We start from the raw sequence: 27816 nt of genomic DNA, 5'->3' as shown, positions 1-27816 counted from the left end.
ATAATGAACTCAATTAAAAATGGATAGCTTTTGGGGCATCTGGGTGGCTCAGATGGTTAAGCATCTGCCTTCCGCTCGGGTCATGATCCCAGGGTCCTGGGATCGAGCCCCACGTCTGGCTCCTGGCTCAGCAGGGAGCCTGCTTCTCCCTTTGCCTCTCCCCCTGCTCATGCTCTCTCTCTGTATCTCTGTGTCTCGAATGAATAAATAAGATCTTAAAATAAATTAAAATTCTTAAAAAAAAATGGATAGCTTTTATTCTCTGAGAAAAACAACTGCTTCCTTCCCCCACAAAGAACAAGACTACATTATTACAAATGAGAAAAATGTTTATTAAGGAAACAATTTAACAGTTCTCCCTTCCTAGAATTTTACAAACTAGAGCACAACCTGAAAGCAATTACAGTTTAAATCATTAACACACTACATAGGATGCTTATTCTACAACTGGAAAGTTGCTGAAGTTTGTGACATGCCACTATAAATGTAAGTATTATTAAAAATTACAAATTGTTTGGTGATTATTTTGATAACCTCCTGAGCAGCAGCTCCTGCAAGGAAAAAGGAGAAAAGCAAATCTTTGAAAAAGGTAAATTTCAGGTTATATAAATATATCCAATTCTGTAAAGAAAACCTTTCATTTCCAAAAGCAAAAGTGTTTAAAAATAAGCCAAAACAGGCATAGCTTACTGAAGCACATCAAAATCAAGGACTGCAATTTTTTTATAACTATATTATTACAGGAACAAATTTTGTCCTATACATTCACACTTTGGGATATTATGCCACAATTTAAAAGAATGAAGTATTATGGTGGTTTTGAATGCTGACGATATTTTAAGTCAAGTCAAAACAGTAGTATGGTTGATAGTGCTTTTTAAAAAATACAAATAGGGGCGCCTGGGTGGCTCAGTTGTTAAGTGTCTGCCTTCGGCTCAGGTCATGATCCCAGAGTGCTGGGATCGAGTCCGCATCGGGCTCCCTGCTTGGCGGGGAGTCTGCTTCTCCCTCTCCCACTCCCCCTGCTTGTGTTCCCTCTCTCGCTGTGTCTCTCTCTGTCAAATAAATCTTTAAAAAAAAATAAAAAATAAAAATAAATAAAAAATACAAATAGAAAAAATTCTCGATGATGATCCTTATGTTACATTTACCCTGTGCCTACTTTACTTTTATAAAATGGAATAAAGGTGTATTTGTTCTAAATACATTTGTAATTTGGAAACAATCTATATTAAATACCGCCAGGCTGCTATACTCAGTAACAGTCTTATACAGTAAGAAGTTTTGAGTAACTAATCAAAGCAAACAATAGAAAAAACAAAACTACAGAGAAAAAAAATTCTTCATCTATTATAATATGAAGCTTCACCTTTTTTTTTTTCTTTCTTTAATGGACAGAAAGAGAGAGAGAGACAGCGAGAGAGGGAACACAAGCAGGGGGAGTGGGAGAGGGAGAAGCAGGCTCCCCGCTGAGCAGGGAGCCCGACGCGGGGCTCGATCCCAGGACCCTGGGATCATGACCCGAGCTGAAGGCAGTCGCCTAACCGACTGAGCCACCCAGGCACCCCTGAAGCTTCATCTTTCACAAACATTCATTGATTCAATAAAATATGAGACTCTATTATGTACCAGAAACTCTTCTAGGCACTAGGGATAAAGAACAAAAGTCACAAATCCTTGCCCTCATGGATCTTACTTTTTAGTAGAAAGGGAGAGATAATTTACAAATAAGTAAAATTTACAGTAAGTCAAATGACTCTAAGTGCTAAGGAGAAAAAGCAAGAAAGGGGGATATATATGAGTGCAAGAGGAGTGACTCAGTTTTAAACTGGGGAGTCAGGAATGGCCTCATATAACATTTTAACAAAGGGAAGATAACATTTTAACAATGACCTGAAAGAAGTGGAACATAACCATGTTGTGCAGAATATAGAACACGTTATGGGCTAAATGTCCTCAAAATTCATGTTAAATCCTTAATACCTAATGTGATAGTATTTGGAGATGAAGATGGTATGGGGGTCTTTGGGAGGTAAATAGGTCATGGGGTAGGGCCCTCATGATGGGTTTAGTGCCCACATAAGACATCAGAGAGCTTGTGTCCCATCTGTCCTCCCTGAACAAAGACAAGGTTATATAATAGCACGCAGCAAGATGGTAGCCACCTACAAGCCACAAACAGGCCTCACCAGAAACCAACTGCCCTGGCCCTGACCTTGGACTTCTAGCCTCCAGGGAGTTTTTATGAAAGAGATGCTAACTTTCATTTGGGCCTTGAAGAACAGGTAGATTTTAGACATGCAAGAAATAGGGAGATTTAAGGCAAATGGGCCCTGAGGGTTAAGGATTGTAGGAGCAGGAAATCATAGGGCATGTCTCCAGGAAAAGGAAATAACTTGAAAAAACCAAGGCCAGAAAGGCTGAATGGAACCAGAACACAGTGTGTTTTTAATGTCAAATCAAGGACTCTGGACTTGTTTTCTGAAGATCATTGTAGTGTGTATGTGTTACTGCCAGGGCAGAGGGTTAGTTAAGTGAGAGACATGATCAGAGCTATGCTTTAGGAAGATCAATGACACTTCACTTTAAGATGGACAGTAGTGGGAGATGAAAAGCAGAGACCAGTGAAATAATCTAAATAACACAATATTCTGCCTCACTGACTCCCCTAGTTAAAACAGCTCAGAAAACAAAACTTCTTAACTGTATTGTGTTACCACAGATGCCAGTCTTCTCATCTATGGAACTCACCCCCTAAGAACGCAGCAATGGTGTGTGGCTCAGCAGCTCCGTATCGGCAACTACAGAAAGAGATGGAGACGTGAACTTAGATTAGCCTTATGACAAGACAGGTATTATCTTTCCCATGCCCTAAAAAATACTCACAATTCATGGACATAGTCATCTTTCACCATTACAGATAATCCATTTTCCTGAAGGAAGCCAGTGAGACAAGACTTCAGCTTTCCTATATCTTCTTCAACTTGGTAGTTAGATACCCCTAAAAATACATATGTAAGTTAATTTTCATTAAAATGAATAATGAAATTCTAAACCAATGGCTATCTACTTTTCTAAATCCAGTTTTAGGTGTTCTAGTCAAAATAGTAAGGAATGAAACTGAAGTAAGAACAAAAATAAGGGTAAGTACGAGACCAATATTTACAACTATCACAAAGCTGTAACAATCAAAGAAACCATCTGAAACCTATTAAAATTTCAAGTTTGGTAAGTCTGCTTTGTTTACTGTTCTATACCCAGTATCTAGAAAAGTATCTGACACATAGTTGGTGCTCAATAATTATCTGACAGAAGAATTAAATGAATAAGAAAGTAATGTTCCATTTATACTCTGAATAAAAATTATGGTGCTCAGGGTGCCTTGGTAGCTCAGTCGTTAACCGTCCAACTCTTGATTTTGGCTCAGGTCATGATCTCAGGTCAAGGTCTTGGTCTTGAGATCAAGCTCCACATCAGGCTCTGCGATGGGCATGGAGCCTGCTTAAGATTCTCTTTCCCTCTCCCTCTGCCCCTCCCGCCCTAAAAAAAAATTACGGTGCTTAAAAAAATTATGGTGTTTATTATCCATTTCCAGAAGACTAAATGACACTGAAGGCATAAAGCTATAATAGGTAACATTTATTGAACATTAATAAATGCTGGACAGTGTTCTAAGTACCATATATATTAATTGATTTAATCCTCACAAAAACCCTATGAAGTAGGTACTATTATTATCCCCATTTATAGGTGAGAAAACTGAGGCAGACAGATTAAGTTATTTGCCTGAGTTACTTAGCTCCTAAGTAGCAAAACTGGGATATGGGCCTGGGCAGTTCTTAATGATTATACTATGTCTCCAAAGGCAAAGCTATTATTATTACTACTGGAAGGAAAAATACAATTGCTGTAATATTCAAGAATTACTAAAACAAATAATATTTTTTAGCCCTTCTAGTTTAAAAACCATCACTACTCTTCCTCATAATAATAATACCAAGTCTTTACTGAATACTTACAAGGTGCCATGCAGTGTGTTAAGTGATTTTCATACATCACGTACGTAACCCTTACAATCCAAGAGTAGACACTATTATCGCCATTCCATAGATGAGAAAACTGAGACTTGGAAATAGTGACCCACCCAAGATCAAGAGATAGTAAGTGACAGAGCTTAGATCTGAACCTAGGTTCAACTCCAAAGCCTGTGCTCTCTGTGGTAGCTAGTCTCCCAAGATGGCTCCCCAATGAATACTCCTTTGTGCCCTCACGAAGTCCCCTCCCACTCTTAATCTAAGCTGGCTCTGTGAAGCCAATAGAACATGATGTAAGTGATGTTGTGTGACTTCTGAGGCTAATTCATAAAAAGCCTTGTATGTTCCACCTGGGTCTTTTGGAATGTTAACTTTGGGAAAGCCAGCCACCATGTAAGAAGTCTGCCCTAGGAATACAATGCTAAAAGGAAGCCCCAGTTAGCCATGGAGAGAGATGCCCTCAAGCAGTTCCAGCTGTTCCAACTAAAGTGCCAGTCACATGAGTGAAAATGTCTTCTTGGATGTCTACCACAGTCAAGCCTTCAGATGACCCCAGCCCCAGGCGTCATGCAACTCCGAGAGTGATAACTGCCTGAGCCCAGCCAATCCGCAAATTACAAGATAATAATTTACTGTTTTAAACTAGTAAGGTTTGGGATGGTTTGTTATGCAATAAACCAAAAATACAAGCTATCAAACAATACACATAAAGTAATACATATTTGGTGTTTATTCCTTTTCTTTCTGCTGGTAAGCTTGCTCGTTAAGACTGTAACTCAGTGGGCATACTACATCAGTTGGGGCAACAGGTTTTATGATACTTCTAGAATGTGCTGCTATGTAGTAATACTGCACAATTAAAATTATCATCTTAATAAAAATATTCTGGGCAACTGAAGATCTTTTGAGATTATACCAATTCTCCAATTAACTACATTTACAGACAACAAAAAATAGATTCTGAGCAAAGAAATCCCTACACCTTCAGAGTTTGGAATTCAAGTCACTAGGCATACTTCTTATGGCTTTCCTGTTCCACTAAATTAAACTCAGTATGAGTCTTAGAAGTAAACTATGGAAACTGACAGGAAAAAAACATTTTATTCTAGGGGCACCCAGGTGGCTCAGTCGGTTAAGTGTCCGACTCTTGATTTCAGCTCAGGTCATGATCTCAGGGTTGTGAGACTGAGCCCCGAGTAGGGCTCTTTGCTGGGCGTGGAGCCTGCTTAAGATTCTCTCTTTCTCTTTCCCTTTGCCCCTCCCCACCAACTCCTCAAAAAAAGAAAAAGTTTTATTCTATAGGCATTCAACCAACATTCTCCTGTAACAGTTTAGAATCAAACATTATTTGCAAATACTTACACTTAAAAAACAAATGGTATTTCCTCCCTGAGATGAAGTAGGTATAAACTGTTTACAATGTAAAATTCAAGCACCACTACTGTAAACACCCCAAGAACACCCAAGAAACTTCAAGATTTAATTCAATTTAAGTATTTATTCAAGACTTTATTGTATATGATAATGAGATTGCTAGTCTTACCTGGATATCGACCATGTTGTTTATGAAACCTATCAACAGCCCGTAACATTAAATATAATACTATCTCATTATCTGGATTGTCCATGCTGGAAACTGAAAGGGAGAAACAATTCAGTGTAATTTGGATAATTCATTACATAAAAACAATGTAGAACTGAATTTACTATATACTCCAGTTTCAGGATACACGGCAATTCTATCACAAAATTTAAATATTTTGTGACAATAAAATAGAAAATGATAAATAATAGTAAAATAAAGGGAGAGGGAGATATGTTAAGATGAAACCCAATGTTCTTAAGGACCATTAGCTAGTCACATAATCTCTAATAACGTAGTAACGTTCTGACTTTAGCTCTTCTTCATATCACATAACTTACTCAGTAACCTAAAGATGATTTCATGTATATATTAAGTTTTTATTTTGCAGTTATGACTATTTGGAAGTATGACTACTTCTTGGTTTATAGAATAAAATTTACAGTACAATATTTACATTATCCTATAAATTATCATCATATACTCACTACTATTAAACACAAAATATTTATTTATACCTCTAAAATTAATTAAAACTAATAACCTAGCATCAAAGGATTATTATACTTACTTATTTCCTCCTTGTTAATTGTATCCAAGCCATATTCTTCAGCTAAGGATCGACATCTTACCACTCGAAGAAATGCAGAATTGGTGCCTGAATATAGGAAAGACATTATGGAAGTAAACGGTTGAGATGTGAATATTCCAAATCACAAGTCACTCTAAGAACAGGAAATTTTGTATATACTCTTTACAGACATGGAAATGTGAAGAATGCCTCTTTGGCTCTCATGGTTAGCAGAGAAGGCACTAGAACACAAATCATCTGCAATTCATATCCTTGGCAGTACAACTAGCTCAGCACTGAGTAAGTAGGTGATGGCACCTCTCTGAGCTTGCTTTCATTTGTAAAATGGGGATATTACCTTTGAAAGCTGTTCTGTGGATCAAATGTGCAAGTGTATCAAGTGCATACCTCCCACAATACCTGATAGGACTCAGTGAATAGTCATTTTTATCATTATTACAGATAAGTAGTCCTAAAGGAGAGCATTATATATATTGTGCGTTTTATATATGTAAAACTCTCTTAAAAAAAACCCTTTGTATTATGGAAATTTTCAAACATACCCCAAAGTAGAGAGAAGAGAATTAACTTTCAAGTACCCAACATCCAGCTTCTAATCTGGTATCATATGAGCTAGTAGAGCAAACACAAATTCAAAAACAAGGTGCAAGATCGGTAGTAAAACAAAACATTAAAACTAAGCCTCAACAAGCACTATGGAAGAGTCATTAAAGGAAGAACATGGATAAATACATTTTAAAGCTGGGGAATGTATAAAATATAGACTTTTGCAGAAGCTTAGGGCAGTAGCTACAGGGAAAAATTCTCAGACAGCGTGTAAAACAAATTTTATTATTCTTAAACTAATTTTTTTTTTTTTTAGATTTTATTTCTTTATTTGAGACAGAGCACAGAGGGAGAGGGAGAAGCAGACTCCCCATTAAGCAGGGAGCCCGATGGACACAGGGCCTAATCCCAGGACCCCAGGATCACGACCTGGAGCAAAGGCAGATGCTTAACCAACTGAGCCACTCAGACACCCCTCTTAAACTAATTCTTAAATAAAAGAAAATGCTCTGGGCCTCCTAAGGAGTTATCAAGTTCCCAAGAGCCAACCCACTCTGAAACTGGATGGCAAAATTCTTAATTCCATCAGTCATTTAACACAGATCAAAGTGAGTATTTAAACCAATATTGTCAATGTACATGTGACTCAAGATTTCACATCCAAAGTCTTCACATAAAACTTTCCCAAACTATTTAAAAGTAATAAGCTGAAAATAATTCTGTATTAATGACAATTTTCTTTTTTTTTCTTTTTTTTTTTTTTAAGATTCCATTTATTTATTCGAGAGAGAGAGAGAGAAACAGCATGAGAGGGGAGAGGGTCAGAGGGAGAAGCAGGCTCCCCGGTGAGCTGGGAGCCTGATGCGGGACTCGATCCCAGGACTCCGGAATCATGACCTGAGCCGAAGGCAGTCGCTTAACCAACTGAGCCACCCAGGCACCCTTAATGACAATTTTCAACTGACCTTCATGTCTTTTCAGCACTGCCATAGACAGATAAGCTCTATCACTAACCGTCTTAAAACACCCTCTCCTTTTATTATGAGGGGAAAAAAACACCAACTCTTAGTAATTCTTATCTATACCACTGAGACCATGGAAAATTTTTAATGTTAGCCATTTAAAATTCCTGAAAACATTTTGATCAAGCAAAGTAAAGAAATTAATTCAAGGGGACTTACAGAGTAATTTTAATTCTTTCTCTGAAATGGACTCTGGTGCCTGTAAAGACAGAAATGCAGGTTTTGCTCCAGTATAAAAGAGGAGATGAACACAGACTGCAGCACAAAGCCAATCACTGGGAGATGGAGACGCTTTCCCCAAGCGCTGGAAGAGCACTGTAAAAACACCTTGTTTCCTTAGTGAAGGCCTTTCTCATTAGCCAGGTAAGTAAGAGATCCCTCCCTCTAAAGAAGCCTAGAACCAGGCCACACCCTCTATCTCTAAACCTTTTTGGCCACTGGAGTTATGCAATCAGGCCAAATGGAGCCCTACTGTCCATGAAAGGCACAGTACACTCGGCTCAGCAGCTTACCTGGCCGATAGACTGCAACAATTTGGCAACATGATTACCCACAGCAGCAGCATCTTTCTTTGCTTTTTCACGGTAACTGGAAAAGAACAACAAATAGCTGTTTTCAACAATTTTTAAAGTTAGCAAAATTTAAATATCACCATGAAGCAAATTTCTTTCCTTTTCATGAAAAAATACTGGTCTGGTAATATACAAATGTAAAAATGCCATGGAAATGCTAGCAGCAGCAGCTGTTAGTGGCTGGGAATCTCCCCAGTGTTGGTGATGGACTCTTGGAATCTACTAATGCCTGAGCTCCCTCTATAATTAACAGCAATTTAAAAACTACCCTCCTAGAGGGATCCACGATCCATGCTTCTGGGAGGACCTGACTACATATGTTACTGAAGAACATGATTTATCTCCTTGAAGTTAAATCCAAGGAAAGTCAAATACTTCAAAACTGTCTATCTCCAGGGACGCCTGGGTGGCTCAGTCGGTTAAGCGTCGTCTGCCTTCGGCTCAGGTCATGATCCCAGGGTCCTGGGATCAAGCCCCATATCAGGCTCCCTGCTCAGTGGGGAGCATACTTCTCCCTCTCCCTCTGCTGCTTCCCCTGCTTGTGCGCACGCTCTATTTCAAATAAATAAATAAAATCTTTAGAAAGAAAAAAATTCATGTAGAAACAACAAATTCATGTAAAACCTATAAGGTCTATTTACACTTTCATTCTCTGAAGATGATCAGTGTTAAGCTGACTACCTTGATTGTGAGGTCATACTTCCGTCTACCCTCAGCTGACTTTCCCCAAGTTTTAAATAATTGAACTTTTAGGCTAGGACAACAAAGGTGTGTTAGACAGTGGCTGAGGTGAAAAATACAATGTCTAGAGAACAGAGATCTTCTGTGTGACATCATTTGGTCCTTGAGGAACCCAAGCCAGTGGCCCTGGATTCATCAGCAACATGCCTAAACTACATAAGGGTAATATCCACTGAGATCCATACTTATGACAGTCTATCTGGGTTCAGGCTAGTGACACCTAGAGAGCTGGTGTCCATCTACAGTCACAAACTCTTTAAATTATGAAACATTATGATAAAATATTCATCAAACTAAAGATTTCGAAGTTTTAAGTTACAGATAAAAGTTCCTATAGGGCCATAGTTAAGAGTATAGAGCTGGAGGGCGTCTGACTCTTCTTGGTTTCAGCTCAAATCATGATCTCAGGGTCATGGGATCAAGCCCTGCGTTGAGCCCTACCTCAGCCTCTGTGCTCAGCAGGGAGTCTGTTTCAGGTTCTCTCTCTTCCTCACCCTCTACCCCTACCCTCCGTGCTCACTCTCTCTCTCTCTCTCCCTAAAAACAATAAATCTTAAAAAAAAAAAAAAAAAAAAAAAGAGTATAGAGTTGGGTTTCATGGGTTCAAATCCTGACTCTATTTCCCAGCTATCTGACTCTGAATAAATTACCTTTTCTATGTTTCAGTTTCCTCATCTGTAAAACTGGGACAATAATAGTATCTCTCTCATGGGGTTGTTGTAAACATTAAATTAGTTAATACATAGAGCAGTTCATAGCACAGAGTTAAATGCTCAAATATTAGGTTTTTATCATGAAAGATGAAAGAAAAAATCTGCCCCCTAGTCAGTAGATGGGAACTCTCTGTACTTTCTGCTCAATTTTGCTATAAACCTAAAACTATTCTAAAAAATAAAATCTATTTTAAAAAGTCTGCCCCTAAGTTTTTTTAGCTTATTTTTAAAAACTGTAACAGAGGGGCGCCTGGGTGGCTCAGTCGTTAAGCGTCTGCCTTCGGCTCAGGTCATGGTCCCAGGGTCCTGGGATCGAGCCCCGCATCGGGCTCCCTGCTCAGCGGGAAGCCTGCTTCTCCCTCTCCCACTCCCCCTGCTTGTGTTCCCTCTCTCACTGTGTCTCTCTCTGTCAAATAAATAAATAAAATCTTTAAAATAAATAAATAAATAAATAAAAAATAAAAAAAAAATAAAAACTGTAACAGACTTGCATTTGATTTCTGATAGAGTGGTAAAATATGTTCATCTGTACTATAAACAGGTTAATTTATTGGTAACATAGTTTGAAAACAGTGACTTACACATTTTGCAGCTTTATATATTTGCTTGAATCTGCGATCATATCAGGAATTGTGCCTCGAACAGGTAAATTTCCCTGACCCTCTTTGGCCACAAATTCCTTTAAGGCACGAGCTAAAATCCAAAATGATGGAGTCTAAAAGAGGAAGAAAAAAATTAGTATTAAATGGCATCTGAATTTGACCCAAAGGTTAAGATGGCACTATTTACTTTTGGTTGTTACCTGTTTGGTGATATTTATGCAGTGATCATCATTAAATATATCTTCAATACTGCTTGGGATCTAACAAAGGAACACAAAACATTTACTTATACTAAGAATGTGCCCATCTGTATTTCCACTCTTTCCCCAAACAAATTCTTTTAATTCCTACATTGTAATCAAATACAAACTTCTGATGTGCTTAGACTTTTTTTGTAAAGATTTTATTTATTTGAGAGAAAGAGAGAGAGAGAGTGGGAGCACGCGTGCACACAAGTGATGAGGGGGAAAGAGGGAGAAGCAGACTCCCTGTTGAGCAGGGAGCCCCACTCAGGGCTCAATCCCAGGACTCTGGGGTCATGACCTGAGCCGAAGGTAAATGCTTATTTGACTGACCCACCCGGCCGCCACCATGCTTATTAGACTTTCATTGAGAATTAGTACCAGACAGAGATTTGATGAGGAAAGAGAGAATGGAAGGAAGTCCCCTCCTGCCCACTGGTGTCAGCATTAAAGACTGACCAGTTCTCTTCCATCATACATGGATTAAAAAGGGAGCCAAAGTAAATCTTTTGATATAGTTACATCTGAAGATATAACAAAGATTTCAGACATTACTAGCAAGCTAGATTTGTAGTCCATGTGTTTCCAGCTTGTCAAAAATGTGAAACCCTTACACCCTAAATCAGGAACTACTGGAAGAGACAACAACTCTGGCAAAAACTAGATAGTTAAATTAAGTACTTTTAATGCTGGCAAAAATCATCATACATTAATAACAACTATTGAAATTATAGGCTTTGATTCTACAGCTGTGTGGAAAAAAGAAATTTTTTTTTTTTTAAGATTTATTTATTTATTTATTAGAGAGAGAGAGCATGAGAGGGGGGAAGGGTAGAGGGAGAAGCAGACTCCCCGCCGAGCAGGGAGCCTGACGCGGGACTTGATCCCGGGACTCCAGCATCATGACCTGAGCCGAAGGCAGCCGTCCAACCAACTGAGCCACCCAGGCGCCCAAAAAAGAAATTTCTTATTGGTAACTTCCTAACTGGTCTCTCTGTTTCTGCTCCCAGTCCCCTACAGTCTATTCTTCTCACAAGAACCAGAATGATTTTTTAGAAATATAAATCACGTCACTCCACTCCCTGCTCAAAATGCTTGAATGGCCCCCTCCCGATCCTAGAACTCCTCATCCTCATCATGTTCTACCCCTCTGTTCTGTTCAAATTTTGTTCATAGCACCTAGTGCATTTATCTGTCTGCTTGGTTCACCATACAGAACCTAACTATGAGAACCTTGGGTTTTTTTTAATTGGGGTAAATTTTACATTCAGTGAAATGAATCTTAAACGTACAGTTTGATGCATTTTGATTACTCTGCATGTCCTTTTAACCATCACCTCAATTAAGACAAAGAAAATTATCATCACCCCAGAAAACTGATTGATAAAGCACACACTTTAATTACTCAGCAATATTACCTCATTGTCTCCAAAAAGTTTGTAATGACAGCTTAAGTGCTTTCCTAACGTGAAAGACAGCATTTTTTGCCATTTTAAATTATAAGAAAATTCTTAACTTAAAATACCAGTTGTGTTATTCCAAATTTCCCAAAAACCTCACTGGCAAGACCTTAACAACAGAACAAAGGGCATCTAAACAGAGTTATCCTCCAAATAATGTTTTACAATGTCATTAAGAACGTCTTCCATTATATCCAAACAACTACTGTCAAAAGCAGACGCAGGGTAAGATTTCACTTTCAGGCAACACTATTTTGGGCCAGCAAAATATCACCTTCATTATATATTTCCTACACCCAAACTGTTACTATTCACAAATCATGTACTTCAAATAATGTATATAAATCACTGTATCACTAGTATATACTGAAGCACCGATAACCATTTTAACAAGGACAATACAGTCTTATTAAAACAAGATTCAATCCATATTATAGATATTAATTTCTAACAACTTTACAATTTAGGAAATATTAACTTAAATCTAAAATAAGGGCACCTGGTGGCTCAGTCAATTAAGCCCCTGACTTGTGATTTCAGCTTAGGTCATGATCTCAGGGTGGTGGGATGGAGCCCAGCATCTGGCTCTGCACTCAGCTGGGAGTCTGCTTGGGATTCTCTCCTTCTCCCTCTGCCCCCGCCAAATCATGCACACATGCACACATGTCCTCTCTCTTACTCTTTCTCTAAAATAAATAAAGAAATGGTTTTTAAAAAAATATATATATATAAAATCAACTATTTCACATGAGGACTTCAGAAAACACCTTTCTTGTATGAATTCCTCAGCAACACTTTTAATACCTGAGTTGTATTTAGTGCTGTGTTCACATTTTTAATAGCTTCTTCAAAATTCTCTTCATCTTCCGGAGCCCCGTTTTCATTCTTTAGAATTCCTAGTAAAATAGAAATTGGTTAGCAAAAAATAGCCCTTTTCTTCTCACCCCTTTGCTCTCCCTAACATTATGGAAATAACCTCATCAGATCTTAAAAGGGAGGATTGGATACTGAAACTTAAGAAGAAACAGGCTTATCATTAGTCATTTTTTTATTAATATTAGCAGCTAACCTTTGTTAAGCTTTTACTTTGTATCAGACACTACTAAGTGTACTTCACATTTTATTGTATGAATGAATCCTCACAACAACCCACGAGGTAGTTATCAGCAGCACGCAGTTCCTCATTCACAGATGAGGAAACTATCATTAGTTATTTAAAAAACTATATGATGAGTGGCTCCTAAACCTCCCGAGAAAAAATAAAATACAAGCTCATGATGGCACTGTCTGACAAAGCAGCTGACAGAAACCCAACAAACAGCTTCAAGCAATTTGCTTTTCAAACTTTATACAACATTCAATTGTATCCCATCATATTACCTTGTCTAATCAAATCTCTGAAGTCTTCTTTTTCTTTATACGTTTTAGGTATTCGTCCATTTGTCTAAATTGGTTAGAAATTTTTAAATTCTAGTTATAAAAAATCAAAACATGGAAACTGAGAGTCCCAAGTTTCCCCCATTCTCCCATCCACGTGAGATTTCATCAGCAAATACCTCAGTGAAATCAGAGACTGACTTGAAAGAAAACAAAAACCGTGAGCCATTTCTCTACGTTCATTCCCCACTGCCAGTTTCAGAATGACATTTACTGATATTTCATTTTGTTAATAAAAATATCAGTATCAAAAGAGGAACTGCCAGATTTAAACAGAAAAGCACCCACCTCCTCTATAACCACATAAAGAAAAGAATTAATCTCCCACTTTCCTCCAATGAAATCCTTTATAATAAATTGAAAATACAGTCATATATGGAATTTGTGTTTTTAAAAAAGGACGTACTTCACTATACCACTGTGCTAAATATTTAGCTATGATCACAATCCATGGAGTATGGCTATGGTCCTAAAAACGAAAGAAAAATCAAAGAAAATGTCAGTATTAGTTAACATTAATTAGTTTACATTTATTCTTTATCACATCATCTCATTTTCAACAAATCCCACAGTAATTATGATCATCTCCCACTATATGTAGTATAGTGAATGGAGGGAAATGAACCGCGTTAATGAAAATGGTTTTACAAACTTTTTTTAGAAGCAATATCCAATTTAGTCCTAATATGGCAGGTTTGTACTAAGATTGTCCCCATTTTACCATCAAGAAAAGAGTCTCAGAGATTGCCACCTGAAGAGAAAGCTCAAATCTCTTGATTTCAGATACCAATCCTAGACTGAGAAAACTCTGTTTTCTGGTCAAATACCTGCATTTTAATTAATACATGGGTAGGAAAAAAACCACATACTCCCTAAGTTACATAGTCTATTATAAATATCATTATTTCTATAATGAAATACGGAGTTGCTTTGGTAACTCTTCAAACACTAAAAGTAACTCTTCAAACACTAAAAATAACTTTCAAGAGGAATTAATTTCAACAAACACCCACCCCAAATTCACACTATTTTAAAAAGTACATCTAATTGTTTACAAAAGGGTCATGAAGAAGGCTGCTGGGATGTTATTATCCAATTTCTTGACGTGGGTGTTGATCACACAGATATGTTCAGTTAATGAACTTCTCTTCAAAAAAAAAAGCTTTCCAAATTTTGGTGGAAAACAAATTTATTTCAAACAAATTAAGTACAATGTTGTTACTATGTAATCTGGATGACAAGAATATGGATGTTTATAATATTTTCTCACTATGGTGTAATTCAAAAACCTTAGGTTAAAAAAAAAATCTTTTAATCTATCTGTAAATGGAAGGTCATACATACTACCAACCTTTTTTTCCATATGATCCAAATCATAAGACTGAAAATGTTCTCTCAGTTCAGGAAATGGCTTATCCAGTCGTAGATCCTCTAATGCATTATCTGGATGAGATTCTATTACTGTGAAACAAATAATCCCAAAACATAGACTTCTTTAGTGATACTTCTGGAATACACTACATTATAGGGACTTAAGAAATCTATAATTTCTGAGAGAGTGGGACATCCGGCTTGCAAGCAGGCAGATTCGTTTTGCACGTGACAAAAGAGCGACTTAAAAATGGGTGATGTTGAGAAGGGCAAGAAGATTTTTGTTCAGAAGTGTGCCCAGTGCCATACCGTGGAAAAGGGAGGCAAGCACAAGATTGGCCCAAATCTTCATGGTTTATTTGGTCGAAAGACATGTCAGTCCCCTGGATTTTCTTACACGGATAACAACAAGAACAAAGACATCGCCTGGGGAGAGGAGACATTGATGGAGTATTTGGAGAATCCCAAGAAGTACATCCATGGAACAAAAATGATCTTCGCTGGCATTAAGACAAGAGAAAGCAGACTTGACAGCTTATCTCAAAAAGGGCTACTAAGGAGTAATAGTTGGCCACTGCCTTATTACAGAACAAAAATGTCTCATGACTTTTTCTTATGTGTACCATATTTAAATTGATCTCATACACCAGAATTCGGATCATGAATGGCTGATAGAGTATTTCTTTTGGACAGTCCTGACTTAAATAAGATGGGCTCGTGGTTAAATGAATAGGATCAGCTTTTTGAACTTTGATAGTAATTCTGGTTCAGCAAGTGCTGTCACTGTTTTCCCCTTCCAGAGATTCGATTACAATTGATTAGTAATGGTCAGCTTTTCACAGAGATGGTAAATGCCATCTCTAAACTTATAGGTTAGTTTTATATTTAGACTGATATAACTGGTTATATTAATATATATGTAAATACTGAGGAAATCCCTTCACTGTCTCAGAACAGCAAGACTCAGCTGTGTTTCAAGTTGTGTTTGTTAGCCTGTTAAAGGCAAGGGCTGAAGATAAGCTGGCAGTGTCCACTTTATCTTTTTGGTCTTAACTATGCCAATGCGGTTAAAATTCCCTGCATCTAAAATGTTGCCTTTTGCTTAATGAAAGGCATTTTAGTGTGGTTTATGTACAATATTAAATAAAGAATATTTAACACTTCTCACATTTTATAGATGATCTGTAAGGTCACATGCTTTTAAAATTCTGTGTGACAAGATACAGCAGCAGATTTGGCTTGTGGATTCTTCACTAAGTCAGAGTAAGTTATAATTCAGGATTGTCTTCTAAACAGCTATTCAAAGACACAACTGTGGAATTACCATATATGTATGATTGGTAATGGTGCTTTTGCCAACTCGTTAGAAGGGTGAAAAATGAAAAGATATATCATCAGCACAAGTTTGTAAATTATGTGATAAGGCTTAAGATAATTAAAAACAAAATCACAGATCATGAAAAAAAAGAAATCTATAATTTCTAAATGGGCATAGGACCTACAGGTTTTTTTCTGTTCCTTTTTTTTTTTTTCCCAAGGAACTGATTTTATTTTTTAATTTTTTAAAGTAAGCTCCACGCCCTATGTGGGGCTTGAACTCACAATCCCAAGATCAAGAGTCACATGCTCCACCAACTGAGCCCGCCAGGCACCCCTTTTCTGTTCATGATTGAGATAAATTTATATAGTTTTAATAAGAGTAAACTCAAAATTCCTCTAGAGCTGAATTTTCTTGCTATTATAATTTTAAAAGATCAAAATTGATAAAATGTGTTCAGATAGTACTTAACAATCTACCTTTCCCCTCCTGTGGTCTTCAATAGACATCATCACCATCTACCTAGACCTCTTCCCTAGAAACCTGATGGTTATCCTTGACTTTTTTTTTTTTTTTAAGATTTTATTTTTAAGTAATCTCTGCACCCAAAGTGGGGCTCGAACTTACAACTCCAAGATCAAGAGTTGCATGCTCTTCTGACTGAGCCAGCCAGGTGTCCCTATCCTTGATTTCTTTCTTCCTTGGCCCAACATCAGTCATCACACAGCCTAATATCACAGTTCTCCATATGGGGGGAGTACAGGAATGTGTAATTTCGGTGAGTGTTTAGAGCTAGGCCTAGTTCTGTCACTTGCTAGCTGTGTGACTTTAGGCAAATAACTTAATCTCTCTGTGCCTCAGCATCCTCATCTGCAAAAAGTAGACATAACAGTATCTACCTTGTAAGGATTTTGGAAAGATTACATGAAATAATCCACATTACGGCAGGCACACAGCCAGCAACGTTAACCCTCATTATTATTTACCACCTCTTCCCTATCCTTGTAATATCTGCTTTAGGTCAGGGGCTCGGTCTCTGTCTCTCTCACCTAGTTACGCCACTGGAAATTTCCTAACAGCAACCCCTGCCTCCAATCTTTGCTCCTTCAAACCCATTCATTCTCCACCCCACTTCAGGGTACACATTTGAAATAAAATTTTCTCCCTGTTACTCTCCCACTTACAACTCTTAAAGGGCCTACTACCACCTGCCGAGAGCTTATGCCCAGAAGCCACCCCCTAACTGCCCAGGCAGATACTACTCCCCCGTGATACTACCAACACCAATGGCTATCACTACACCAGCAGAGTTCCCTGGCTCAGAGCCATGCAGGAATACTGAATGAAAACTGGATGATGAGGGGCGCCTGGGTGGCTCAGTCGTTAAGCGTCTGCCTTCGGCTCAGGTCATGATCCCAGGGTCCTGGGATCGAGCCCCACATCAGGCTCCCTGCTCTGCGGGAAGCCTGCTTCTCCCTCTTCCACTCCCCCTGCTTGTGTTCCTTCTCTCGCTGTGTCTCTCTCTGTCAAATAAATAAATAAAATCTTTAAAAAAAAAAAAAAAAGAAAACTGGATGATGATTTAAGCTTAAAAATTTCTAAGTAGGGGCACGCCTGGTGGCACAGCCAGTTCAGTGTCCGACACTTGGCTCTGGCTCAGGTCGTGATCTCGGGGTCATGAGACTGAGTCTCGCGTCGGGCTCCCACTCAAGTGTGGAGTCTGCTTGAGATTCTCTCTCTCCCTCTGCCCCTCCTGCATGTGCTCGCTCTCTCTCTCTCAAATACATAAATAAAATCTTTTTTTTCTAAATTTGTAAGTGAAGGTCTAATATCATCCTTGAGCTAATGCAGGCTTACCTATATATGACTTCAGTCTCCTATAACACTGTTTCCTTGGAGCAGTAGTTAGGTAAATGCCTGGCTTATTGTGTAGAACTGTACCTGAACTGGGGGAGCCTAATGCCTCTATGACAATGGAATGAAAGATTGATAGAGAAAAGGTGGTACGACGTCCATGTGTCACTGTGACCCACATACCGTGGCTCTCACCTGTAGCAGCCCTACACGCCCTACGTGGGTTAAGAGGCAAAAAAAGCTAGGGACTTGTTTTGCTCCTGGGCCTCCTAATAAGATGAAGAAGCTGTACTTGTTGTATCTCCTGCTCTGTACCCTTCTATAACACTAAGTAAAAGAAATATTAGATTAAAGACTATTGATTCTGATTGCCACTCTGAACCTGTAACCAGAGTTGTGCTGTTAAAATTTACTTTGTAATTTATTTATTTATTTATTTTTAAAAAGATTTTATTTATTTATTTGACAGAGAGAGACACAGCAAGAGAGGGAATACAAGCAGGGGGAGTGGGAGAGGGAGAAGCAGGCTTCCCTCTGAGCAGGGAGCCCGATGCGGGGCTCAATCCCAGGACCCTGGGATCATGACCTGAGCCGAAGGCAGATACTTAACGACTGAGCCACCCAGGCGCCCCTAAAATTTACTTTGTAACTTAATACTGACTTTCTATGGGGCACCTGGATGGCTCAGTCGGCTAAGTGTCTGCCTTCGGCTCAGGTCATGATCCCAGGGTCCTGGGATCGAGCCCTGCATCAGGATTCCCGCTCAGTGGAAAACCTGCTTCTCCCTCTCCCTCTGCTGCTCCCCCCTGCTTGTGCTCTCTCTCTGTCTCTCTCTGTGGAATAAATAAATTAAAAAATAAATAAATAAATAAAAATAAAAAACAAAATTGATTTTCTAAATTGTCAGGTTTCTAAAAATGTAGCTAAAGCAACCAATGGCAAGCCCCATAGGTGCAACAGATTTACCTGGATGTTCTTTTATAATGATCCTCATATAACCAACTAGTCCATATGTCCTACAGATCAAAAGAGGTATTTGTGAATTCCAAAGGACATCTGCTAAACGTAGTAATGTACTGTAAAGGAAAGCACAATAAATAAGAACATAAGCAAATGGATATAGGCCAAACATGAAAACACTCTAAAATAAAGCAACTTTCTTACTAAGTAATAAATGCAAAGATATATCTATTATATTTACACAAGCAGATCGTGGATACACTGAAAAGCAATTCCACAAGACTGCAGCCTCACAGAAAGTGTATCTCTCGGACTAGAGGAACATGAAAGCCTCCTCTTTTGTATTAGGGAGAATGTTATTGAAAGACACTTCTTACACGTTTCCATAATAAGGAAGAAAATATTTATAAAACCCTTATCTACACACCCAAGCACACTCTATAATTCTAACTAGTTTTTTTTTTTTTCACTAAAAAATAACCAATGTTTAATTTAACTGCTCTAAATATAGTAGGAAAAGTTTCACATCTCAGTATTTTTCTCTTCCCCATCTTTTTGATGTTGGAGACTTATAAGCACTTCCATTAAAGGTTTCTGTGGAGTTTAAGAACTTTAAGAACTACAGGGGTACTGGGTAGCTCAGTCAATTAAGCATCCGACTCTTGATTTCAGCTCAGATCACGATCTCAGGGTCGTGAGATAGAGACCCACACCAGGCTCCGTGCTCAGCGGGGAGTCTTCTTGAGATTCTCTCTCCCTCTCCCTCTGCCCCCCTCACCTGCTCTCTCTCTCTCAAATAAATAAGTCTTTAAAAAAAAAAAAAAAAAAAAAGAGGGGCGCCCGGATGGCTCAGTCAGTTAAGCGGCAGCCTTCAGCTCAGGCCACCATCTTGGGGTCCTGGGATTGAGCCCTGCATAAGGCTCCCCGCTCAGCAGCGAGTCTGCTTCTCCCTCTGCCCCTCCCCCCAACTCTAAACTCTCTGTCTCTGTCTCTTTCTCTCTCTCAAATAAATAAATAAAATTCTTAGGGGTGTCTGGGTGGCTCAGTCGTTAAGCGTCTGCCTTTGGCTCAGGTCATGATCCCAGGGTCCTGGGATCGAGCCCCGCATCAGGCTCCCTGCTTGGAGGGAAGCCTGCTTCTCCCTCTCCCACTCCCACTCCTCCTGCTTATGTTCCTGCTCTCGCTATCTCTCTCTGTCAAGTAAATAAATAAACTCTTTAAAAAAATAAATAAATAAAATAAAATCTTTAAAATAAATATATTAATTTAAAAATTTTTTTAAATAAAGAATTTTAAGAACTATAGTCTTTGCAGAGAAAACAAAACTATGCAAATCTAATAAGAGACTAAAATAAAAATGAATTAACATAAAAATTTACCTTTCAGGAAGCTGAGTTGCAACCACAATGGTAAACCTACAGAAAAACGAAGGATCATTGTCTAGAAGGTTTTCTGGACTCTAAATAGGACACAGGAAAAAAATTAAACAATTTTATAATCATGTTAAACATGGCAGAAACAGTTAAGCTATTTTCGAACAAATGAGGCAAGATGTTAGACTCCAGTGTTAAAGTAATTCAACTCTTAAATATACAAAGATTCAAAATTCTAAATGCTAGGGCACCTGGCTGGCTCAGTCAGTACAACAGGTGACTCTTGATCTCGGGGTCACCAGTTCGAGCCCCATGTTGGGCGTAGAGATTACTAAAATAAACTCAAAATTCCAAATTCTTAGGGCTCTGAATTATTAAAAAATTACACTTCCACATATACATACATATATATATATATATATATATATATACACCATATATACCTCTTCCACAAAACTCCCGGAGACATCGTTATTTAATTCTTGTAAGAATTCCATGGCAGCCTGAGCTCGGTTCTTTAAAAAAAAAAAGAGCATTTGACTTGAATTAGAAAAAATTTGGTTAAAATATAACCACTCAATTTACAGATCAAGCAAACATATTATAAAACTTCCCAAATTTCATGCATAGATACGACAATTCTGCTTTTCATAGTATTTAAGCTGAGGTTCAACCACAATATTTCTTTAAATACTACTTAAATGACTATATTATTTGTACCCAACTTCTCTGAGCAGGCAAATGACCAGAAAACCTTGGGTAGCAGGCAGAGATATTCTGGACCAAGTTTAGACTCACTCTAACCTCCCACATTTATAATCCTGTATGAGAGAGGTCAAAGAAACAGTCATTTCCATTCAGAACACTGTATTAAGTTGACTATTATGGCTTTGTAAGAATTTTAATACGGAACATACAAAAATAAAAGATATGCTGGCTAACTCTTAAAAATCTTGTTAACCAGAATATTCCATCCTCCTTATGTTAATCTCAAGGTTTAGCTTTAATACAGGATACAGCATAAAAACATAGACAGTACGTTTAAGTTCTTAAACTACCAAGCATATAAAGATTTGCGAGATTTAAAAAAAATAAAGCTAATTTAACTTTTTTCTCAGAGAAATAAAAGCTCTTTGAACGTCAAAGCTTTCCAAGCAATCAAAATACAGTGGCATCATTAGATGCTCAAACACAACTATATTCTATAATAAACCGATGGTTTACCTTGCCGATACTGCTTCTTTGAAGGAAAAAACTAGAACAGAATTAAAAAAAAAATTAAGGGCTTCTTTGACTATAAAGGGAAGGTTATTTGTAACACCAGGTATATTTCATTCATAGTATAAATACCAACTATATTTTAATAATAGATTATTAAATTTATTTAATAACAGCGTTCCTGGAGGAAGATAACAGGATGAAACTTGTAATCAAAGACCAGGCTAATAAATCAATGTTCCCAAAGTGTGTACCACAGAATACAAATTTCATAAGATGCTCTGAGAGAATAAAAGTTCCCTGGCTTGGGCGCCTGGGTGGCTCAGTTGGTTAAGCGACTGTCTTCGGCTCAGGTCATGATCCTGGAGTCCCGGGATCGAGTCCCACATCAGGCTCCCTGCTCAGCAGGGAGTCTGCTTCTCCCTCTGACCCTCCTCCCTCTCATGCTCTCTGTCTCTCATTCTCTCTCTCGCAAATAAATAAAATCTTAAAAAAAAATTTAAATAAATAAATAAATAAATAAAAGTTCCCTGGCTTTACAAAGTTTGGGAAACACCGTATGTTATATTTCCCTCTTGGAAATTCATAATAAATATATCACATGATATTAAGGTCTTTTATTAGAGAAATGTTTAACTTCATTTGGCCCATTTCCAAACTCATTTGACCATGGAATCCATTTGCCCATTTAGCAGCTATTAACATTCCATAGAGCCAGTGTTCCACAGACCACACTTGAGAAGTGCTATATTGAACTGCTTGCTTTTGCAGGTTAACTAAAACAGACTTATTCAGGTTTCCTCCCACATATCCTTGTCATGTCTCAAGGCCCAGATTTGAGGCTGGGCACCATTTTGTAGCACAAAATCAGTGGCTCCATAAGCAAAAGAAACCTTATTCTTATCACACACTGCTCTACCAACCAAGTAAGCAAAGATAATATGACTTTTTCTTTATAGATAGATACCAATAAAAGGGTGCTGTTGTAGATACACTACCACCCAAAGAAAAGATATCAAAGCTCAATATGAACTAAATTCTGACTTTTCTTGAATGTACTCATTGTTGTCATATACTAACAAATACAATGAGAGATTCCAGCCTCCAAGTCTGGAAAAGAACTTGAAATCCAAATCTGGCAATGCTTTGGAAGTCTATATTATGATCATCTTTAAAAAATAATATACAGGCCATCTTTAAAACAGCATTTTTATAAAGACAGTGGAGTATACAGAGAGATATACCCACACAAATAAAACACAAATAAAAGGTAATTTTTATTATTCTTGTAATCCAAAAATACAATTTTTTTTTTTCAAAAATACAATTATTTTAAATTATGTACTAACCCCTAGGGATCAATGCAAGGACTTAGGAATTGTCTAGATTTCACAAATCAAGGAATAAGGACTACTCCTTTGCACTAATAACAACAATGAAGACAGTAATGATGGGTACCTTTTATTAATGGTCTATCTGCTGGACACGTATAATGACTTACTTCATCCTCACCATAATCCTAAACACAGGGATTATTTCCACCTGAGAGTCAAGTCACCTTGGCTGAGGAGGTGGAGCTGGGATTTAGGCCTTACTCTCCCGTGACAGTGCACTGCCTTCCCTAACATGCATGTGTTTGAAAAGAATAGAACATACTTATTTCCAGCATCTTCTCCGCTGACCTGATTTCCATCGATAATTGTAAATGAACCAATACCTGGAAGACATAACAGAGTCAGTCAAGGACACATAATTTCTAGTTCAAAACTGTATGGAGTAAATTTACTACCACAAAACTACATTACCTGGTAGTACCAAGTTTTTAAGAATTTCGGTTCCTGTGGCTGTTGCATTTATTAGGCAAACGTGAGCAGATTCTAAAGCCTCTTGCCCATGATCACCCCACAACCTACAAAACAAGACACAAATTCAACACTTCTAAAACTTCCACACAAATCCAACTTTCTTATTTGGATGGTGATCTTTGATCTTCAAAGTGTTCTTGCACAGAATGGCTGATGTGATAACCATAGTAAACACATGAGACAGGAAGAGCAGCAGGTGTTACGGGGACTATAGCTGAGTAACCTAAGATTCAGACAGGCTGATGCTTTGCATGATTAGAAGGGGGTCAAATCAGTACTAAAAACTTGGGTCTTCCAGCTCCTTGTCCGTTACTCTTTTCAAGCCAGATAACTTACAGAACAGATATATTAGATATATTCATTAACATTAAAGAACTGCCTTAGACTTAAAACCCATTTGATCCTCTATTTCATTTCTCCTTAAATTACACAGAGCCAGTATATTTAAGATGTTGACATAGAATTTATCACTGTGACATCTCTAAGAGTGATAAAAGCTTTACCAAGAAAACTGAATTATTAAAAAAAAAAAAAAAGAAAGAAAACTGAATTATTGTCATCTGGAAAGCCTCATGTTGACTTCTATAGGAGTGCTTTAAAATATAAAACCCAATGCTCATTTTAATAGCATGATTAATAAATGCATACATTATCAAACACAAAGATATAATAAGGATCAGAAACATACGTTATAACCTGATTCACACTGGCATATATATCATTAACAGGGCAAGGTGCATGATCACACATGCATCATGGCATCTGGCCCAGTCTGGTTACCTTCACCCAGAAAGCCTTTTATCCTTCCTTGTCAGTATGGGAAGTATGAAAATCATTAGAAAAATGCCACAGTCTGGAGGACTGACAGGCTTTAATGTGCTTTCCCTGTCACCTGATCGAAAACAGATGCCCTGTTATTGCGTAGCCAGTATGTCCTCCAGAGCATATCACAACTGTAACTATTTCATTTGGTTTTTTATTTGAGGAACATTTCTCTCTCCATTCCACTCTAAACTCCATGAGGGCCCAGATAACTCCCTATGTGCACCCCTGGAGCCCCAAATGCCTGGCACGCTGCCTTGCCCAGAGGAAGTGATCAATGAACAGCTGTCAAATGAATGGAGGAATAGCCTAGAAGAACCAGACAGACGGGAAACATCTGTTTTTTTTCTATGAAAGTAGGGCACACACAAGACACTGATAGATTTGGTTGATGGATGCTTGGGTACTCAGATAGTGAGCCTAAGAGAATACTGGTGCATCTCTAGGTAAGGCGTTTCAAGAAAGAGGCCAGACAAGAAATCAATCCTCTTTGCTCCCATGCTGGCCTAACTATGGAGAGCACGGCCTGGTTGACTCCTGCCCGGCTGTACAACTTTGCTTCTAGCAGCCTCCCTCTGACACTCCAAAACCTGTAACCAATTCTCACTATGCAAAGTAAAATTTGGTCCTTAACTGGATGGGACTCAGCAAAAATTCTCTTTTGTCACAGTTACTTAGTAACCTAAAATATCTTCTCAGCTCTTTCTTGTATGGTTATATCTGAATTCAAAACACAAGCAATGCTAAGAATTTACAAAAGAACACAAGTTGGTTACAAGGGCTCTGTCACCTTGCTTCCTTTCCCAGAAGCTTGGGAGCAGAGTGATGTGACTGAGAACAAGCTCTGAAAAAGCCAGAAGGGCCTATGTTTACATCCTGGCTCAAATACATGGGAGACTCTGGACAAGTTATCTAAGTTTCTCCAAGACTCCATTTCCCCATCTATAAAGCCAAGAGAATGTCTGCCTTCAATGCTGCTCTCAGAATTAAGTGCCTAAAGCCCCTAATACAGAACTAAGCTGTAGGTGCATATGGGAGTTCCAGGGGACATATAGGGACATACTGTAACTTCTCCCAGCTTGGGGGGGGGGGCGGTTTCCAGAAAGGATGAGGGCCAAGCATTTGTGTTACTTCCACTGCCTTAACACATAGACGATGCTTAATAAATAAGGAATGGGGTGTGTAAGGAGAAAAGGCAAGGCAGAGGAATTAGCCAAGGACCTGCCTGATGGCTTAGACCTGCAGTGTCCACTAAGGTAGCCATTAACCACATTTGGCTACTGAGCACTAAAAATGAGGCTAGCTGGTCGGAACTGGGATGTGCCTACAAGTGTAAAATGCCAGATTTCGAAGACGGTATGAAAAAAGAGGTAAAAAAAATCCCTAATAAATGTTTATATTGATTAAGTGTTAAAATGGTAATATTTTGGATATACTGGGTTAAAGAAACTGTATTAAAAATAATTTCACCTGTTTCTTCTTTTTAATGTGGCTACTAGAAAATGTGTAATTACGTATGCGGCTCACACAGGACAGGCATTATATTCCTACTGGACAGCGCTGGCTCAGGACAATCCCTAACACTCGGCGCTGCTCGGGGCGGCCGGGATGGGGTACACCCGATCCCCCAATTCTGCTAAATGAGGAGTAAGCGCGCAGCGGGGCGGGGCCGGCTGCCGCCCTGGTGACCCGCCCGACACTGGGGCGGCGAACCTCGAACTGCACACCGCGTGGCGGGCGGGCGGGCGCACCCCTCGGAGAAGGAGAGTTCCGACCCTCAAGGGTCACCCCGGGGCCCCAGGCCGGGGAGCCCCGAGAACCGGCTCCCCAAGCCCAAGACCGCCTGGCCCGGCCCAGCCGGAGGCCTGGAAGAGGCCCGACCGCGCCGCCCGCTCATTAGGCCCGGCCGGGACGCAAAGGAGCCCGCCGGCCGGCCCGCCCGACTCGGTGAGTCCTGGCTCACCTCAGCTGCCGGTCGTACTTCTGCTCCTTGAGCAGCTTCCCCGGTTGCGCCATGGCCGCACCCGCCGCGCGAACAGCCGAGCCCCGGCAGAGCACCACCACCACCACCTCCACCAGCACGCAGGCGCAGTGAGCGCCCCTTCGCCGCCTCTGCCTCCCGCGCGCCGCCCGCAGGGGGCGCCACCACCTCACTGCGCACGCGTCGCCAGTCCGCCTGGGAGTACGCGACCACAGCCCATAGCCGGAACCCGGACAGAGGCGGGTCTTTACCCTATACTGCATCCCTGCTAGTCCGCCAGTCTGTGTCTTTTTGTACGTGCGGTAATCGTGGGGCACTCGGGCTCTGGAATCCGGCAGATTTGGTTTTTAACCACTTACTATTTATGAAATCTGCTCTTTACCTCTCAAATCCTCTGTTTGTTCATCTGTGCAGTGGGGGATAAATGGGTCTCCAGCACCGGCTATTAGCCTTAAATGAGATCTTGAATACACACAGAGACAGACTCACAAAAAATCCTGTGTGGATAATAACTTTCATTATTATGGTCATTATTGTTCACTTATTTCTTCCATCCTCTCATGCAACAAGCCCACGCGAGGTCCTGTTTCAAACCACAAAGTTAGCTGCTCCCAGCTGCAGATAAAAAGACAAATATGTCCACGGCCCTGTTCTTGAGAAGTTCACAGTCTCCAGAGGGGAGAGGGACAGTAAGTAAGGACAATGTGGCCCTCCTATTAATAGAGGGAACCTGGGGTCCCGAAAGGTGCACAAAGGAACTCTCCCCACTCCCCTTCTTCCCTCTCCAGGAATGTTTCACATCGTGTGGGCAAGGAAGCATGTTTTTTGTTTTTTTTTTTTTTTTGCAGACAAAGTGTGGTCTTTTATTTATTTTTATTTTTATTTTTTATTGTTATGTTAATCACCATACATTACATCATTAATTTTTGATGGAAGCATGTTTTAAGCAGAGGGAACAGCAGGTGTCATTCCTGGGAGGCAGAGAAGGCATGGGAGGATGGAGGGTCTAAAGGAAGTTTGGTGTGGTGGGGAGTTAGGTGAAGGGTAGGACATGGTCAGGCTAGGTTGTGAGGCCCTTGAATATAAAAGCAAGAAGGAATGTAAAGCCCTCTACTTTCTGAAAAGAGCCACTTTTCAAGAAGAGGATGGCTGCCCTGTGGGGATGGGTGCCAAGGAAGAGTTACCCCAAGAGAAAGGGGGAGAGGAAACTAGAAGCCAGAAGAGCAGCAGGGAGGGAGATGAAGATTCTTTCCCTTCTATCTCCCAGAGCCTACAGGCACCTTCAGGTTAATAATTGCCTGAAATAAGATGAAAATGAGCACAGACCCCTGCCCCTAACACACCCTGGGATGGGGATGGGAAGAGAGACAGTTTGATGGTAATGATGCAGTGGGATGATGGATGCAATTCCCCTGGGTGCTGTCCCCAGGATCAGGGTGGGGCACACCCTCTTATGACTTCCCTGGTCCCTACCCAGCACCCATAGAATACAACTGATGGGAAACAAAGGC

At 39.4% G+C, this 27816-nt stretch overlaps 1 protein-coding gene and 1 pseudogene across 1 annotated transcript; one reads left to right on the top strand and one right to left on the bottom strand.

The window, feature by feature from the left end:
• Positions 1-308: 308 nt before the first annotated feature.
• NAE1 (NEDD8 activating enzyme E1 subunit 1) lies at positions 309-26429 on the bottom strand. Its single transcript, XM_036115165.2, has 20 exons — positions 26288-26429; positions 23443-23546; positions 23294-23354; positions 21644-21674; positions 20863-20934; positions 20426-20505; positions 19053-19162; positions 14895-15004; positions 13950-14012; positions 13487-13550; positions 12911-13002; positions 10605-10664; positions 10384-10517; positions 8289-8364; positions 7936-7975; positions 6188-6274; positions 5578-5670; positions 2887-3001; positions 2752-2801; positions 309-551 (listed from the first exon to the last, which is right to left on the bottom strand). The coding sequence occupies exons 1-20, from the start codon at positions 26338-26340 to the stop codon at positions 442-444; spliced, it is 1605 nt and encodes a 534-aa protein (XP_035971058.2). The 5' UTR covers positions 26341-26429; the 3' UTR covers positions 309-441.
• On the top strand, positions 15165-18314 carry LOC118550277 (cytochrome c pseudogene; annotated as a pseudogene).
• Positions 26430-27816: the final 1387 nt, after the last annotated feature.

Source organism: Halichoerus grypus, chromosome 15 (assembly GCF_964656455.1).
Source record: "Halichoerus grypus chromosome 15, mHalGry1.hap1.1, whole genome shotgun sequence".
NCBI lineage: Eukaryota > Metazoa > Chordata > Mammalia > Carnivora > Phocidae > Halichoerus > Halichoerus grypus.
Note: the sequence above shows the minus strand (reverse complement) of the source record. Positions and strands in the feature narration are given on the sequence as shown.

Bases quoted from the DNA above. Each gene is read 5' to 3' on its own strand.
- NAE1 (XM_036115165.2), bottom strand. From the start codon at position 26,340: ATGGCGCAACCGGGGAAGCTGCTCAAGGAGCAGAAGTACGACCGGCAG. The intron at 3,002-5,577 runs GTAAGACTAGCA...ATGTATTTTTAG, and splicing joins ACAACATGGTCGATATCCAG to GGGTATCTAACTACCAAGTT. The intron at 552-2,751 runs GTGAGTTCCATA...TTTTCCTTGCAG, and splicing joins CATTGCTGCGTTCTTAGGGG to GAGCTGCTGCTCAGGAGGTT.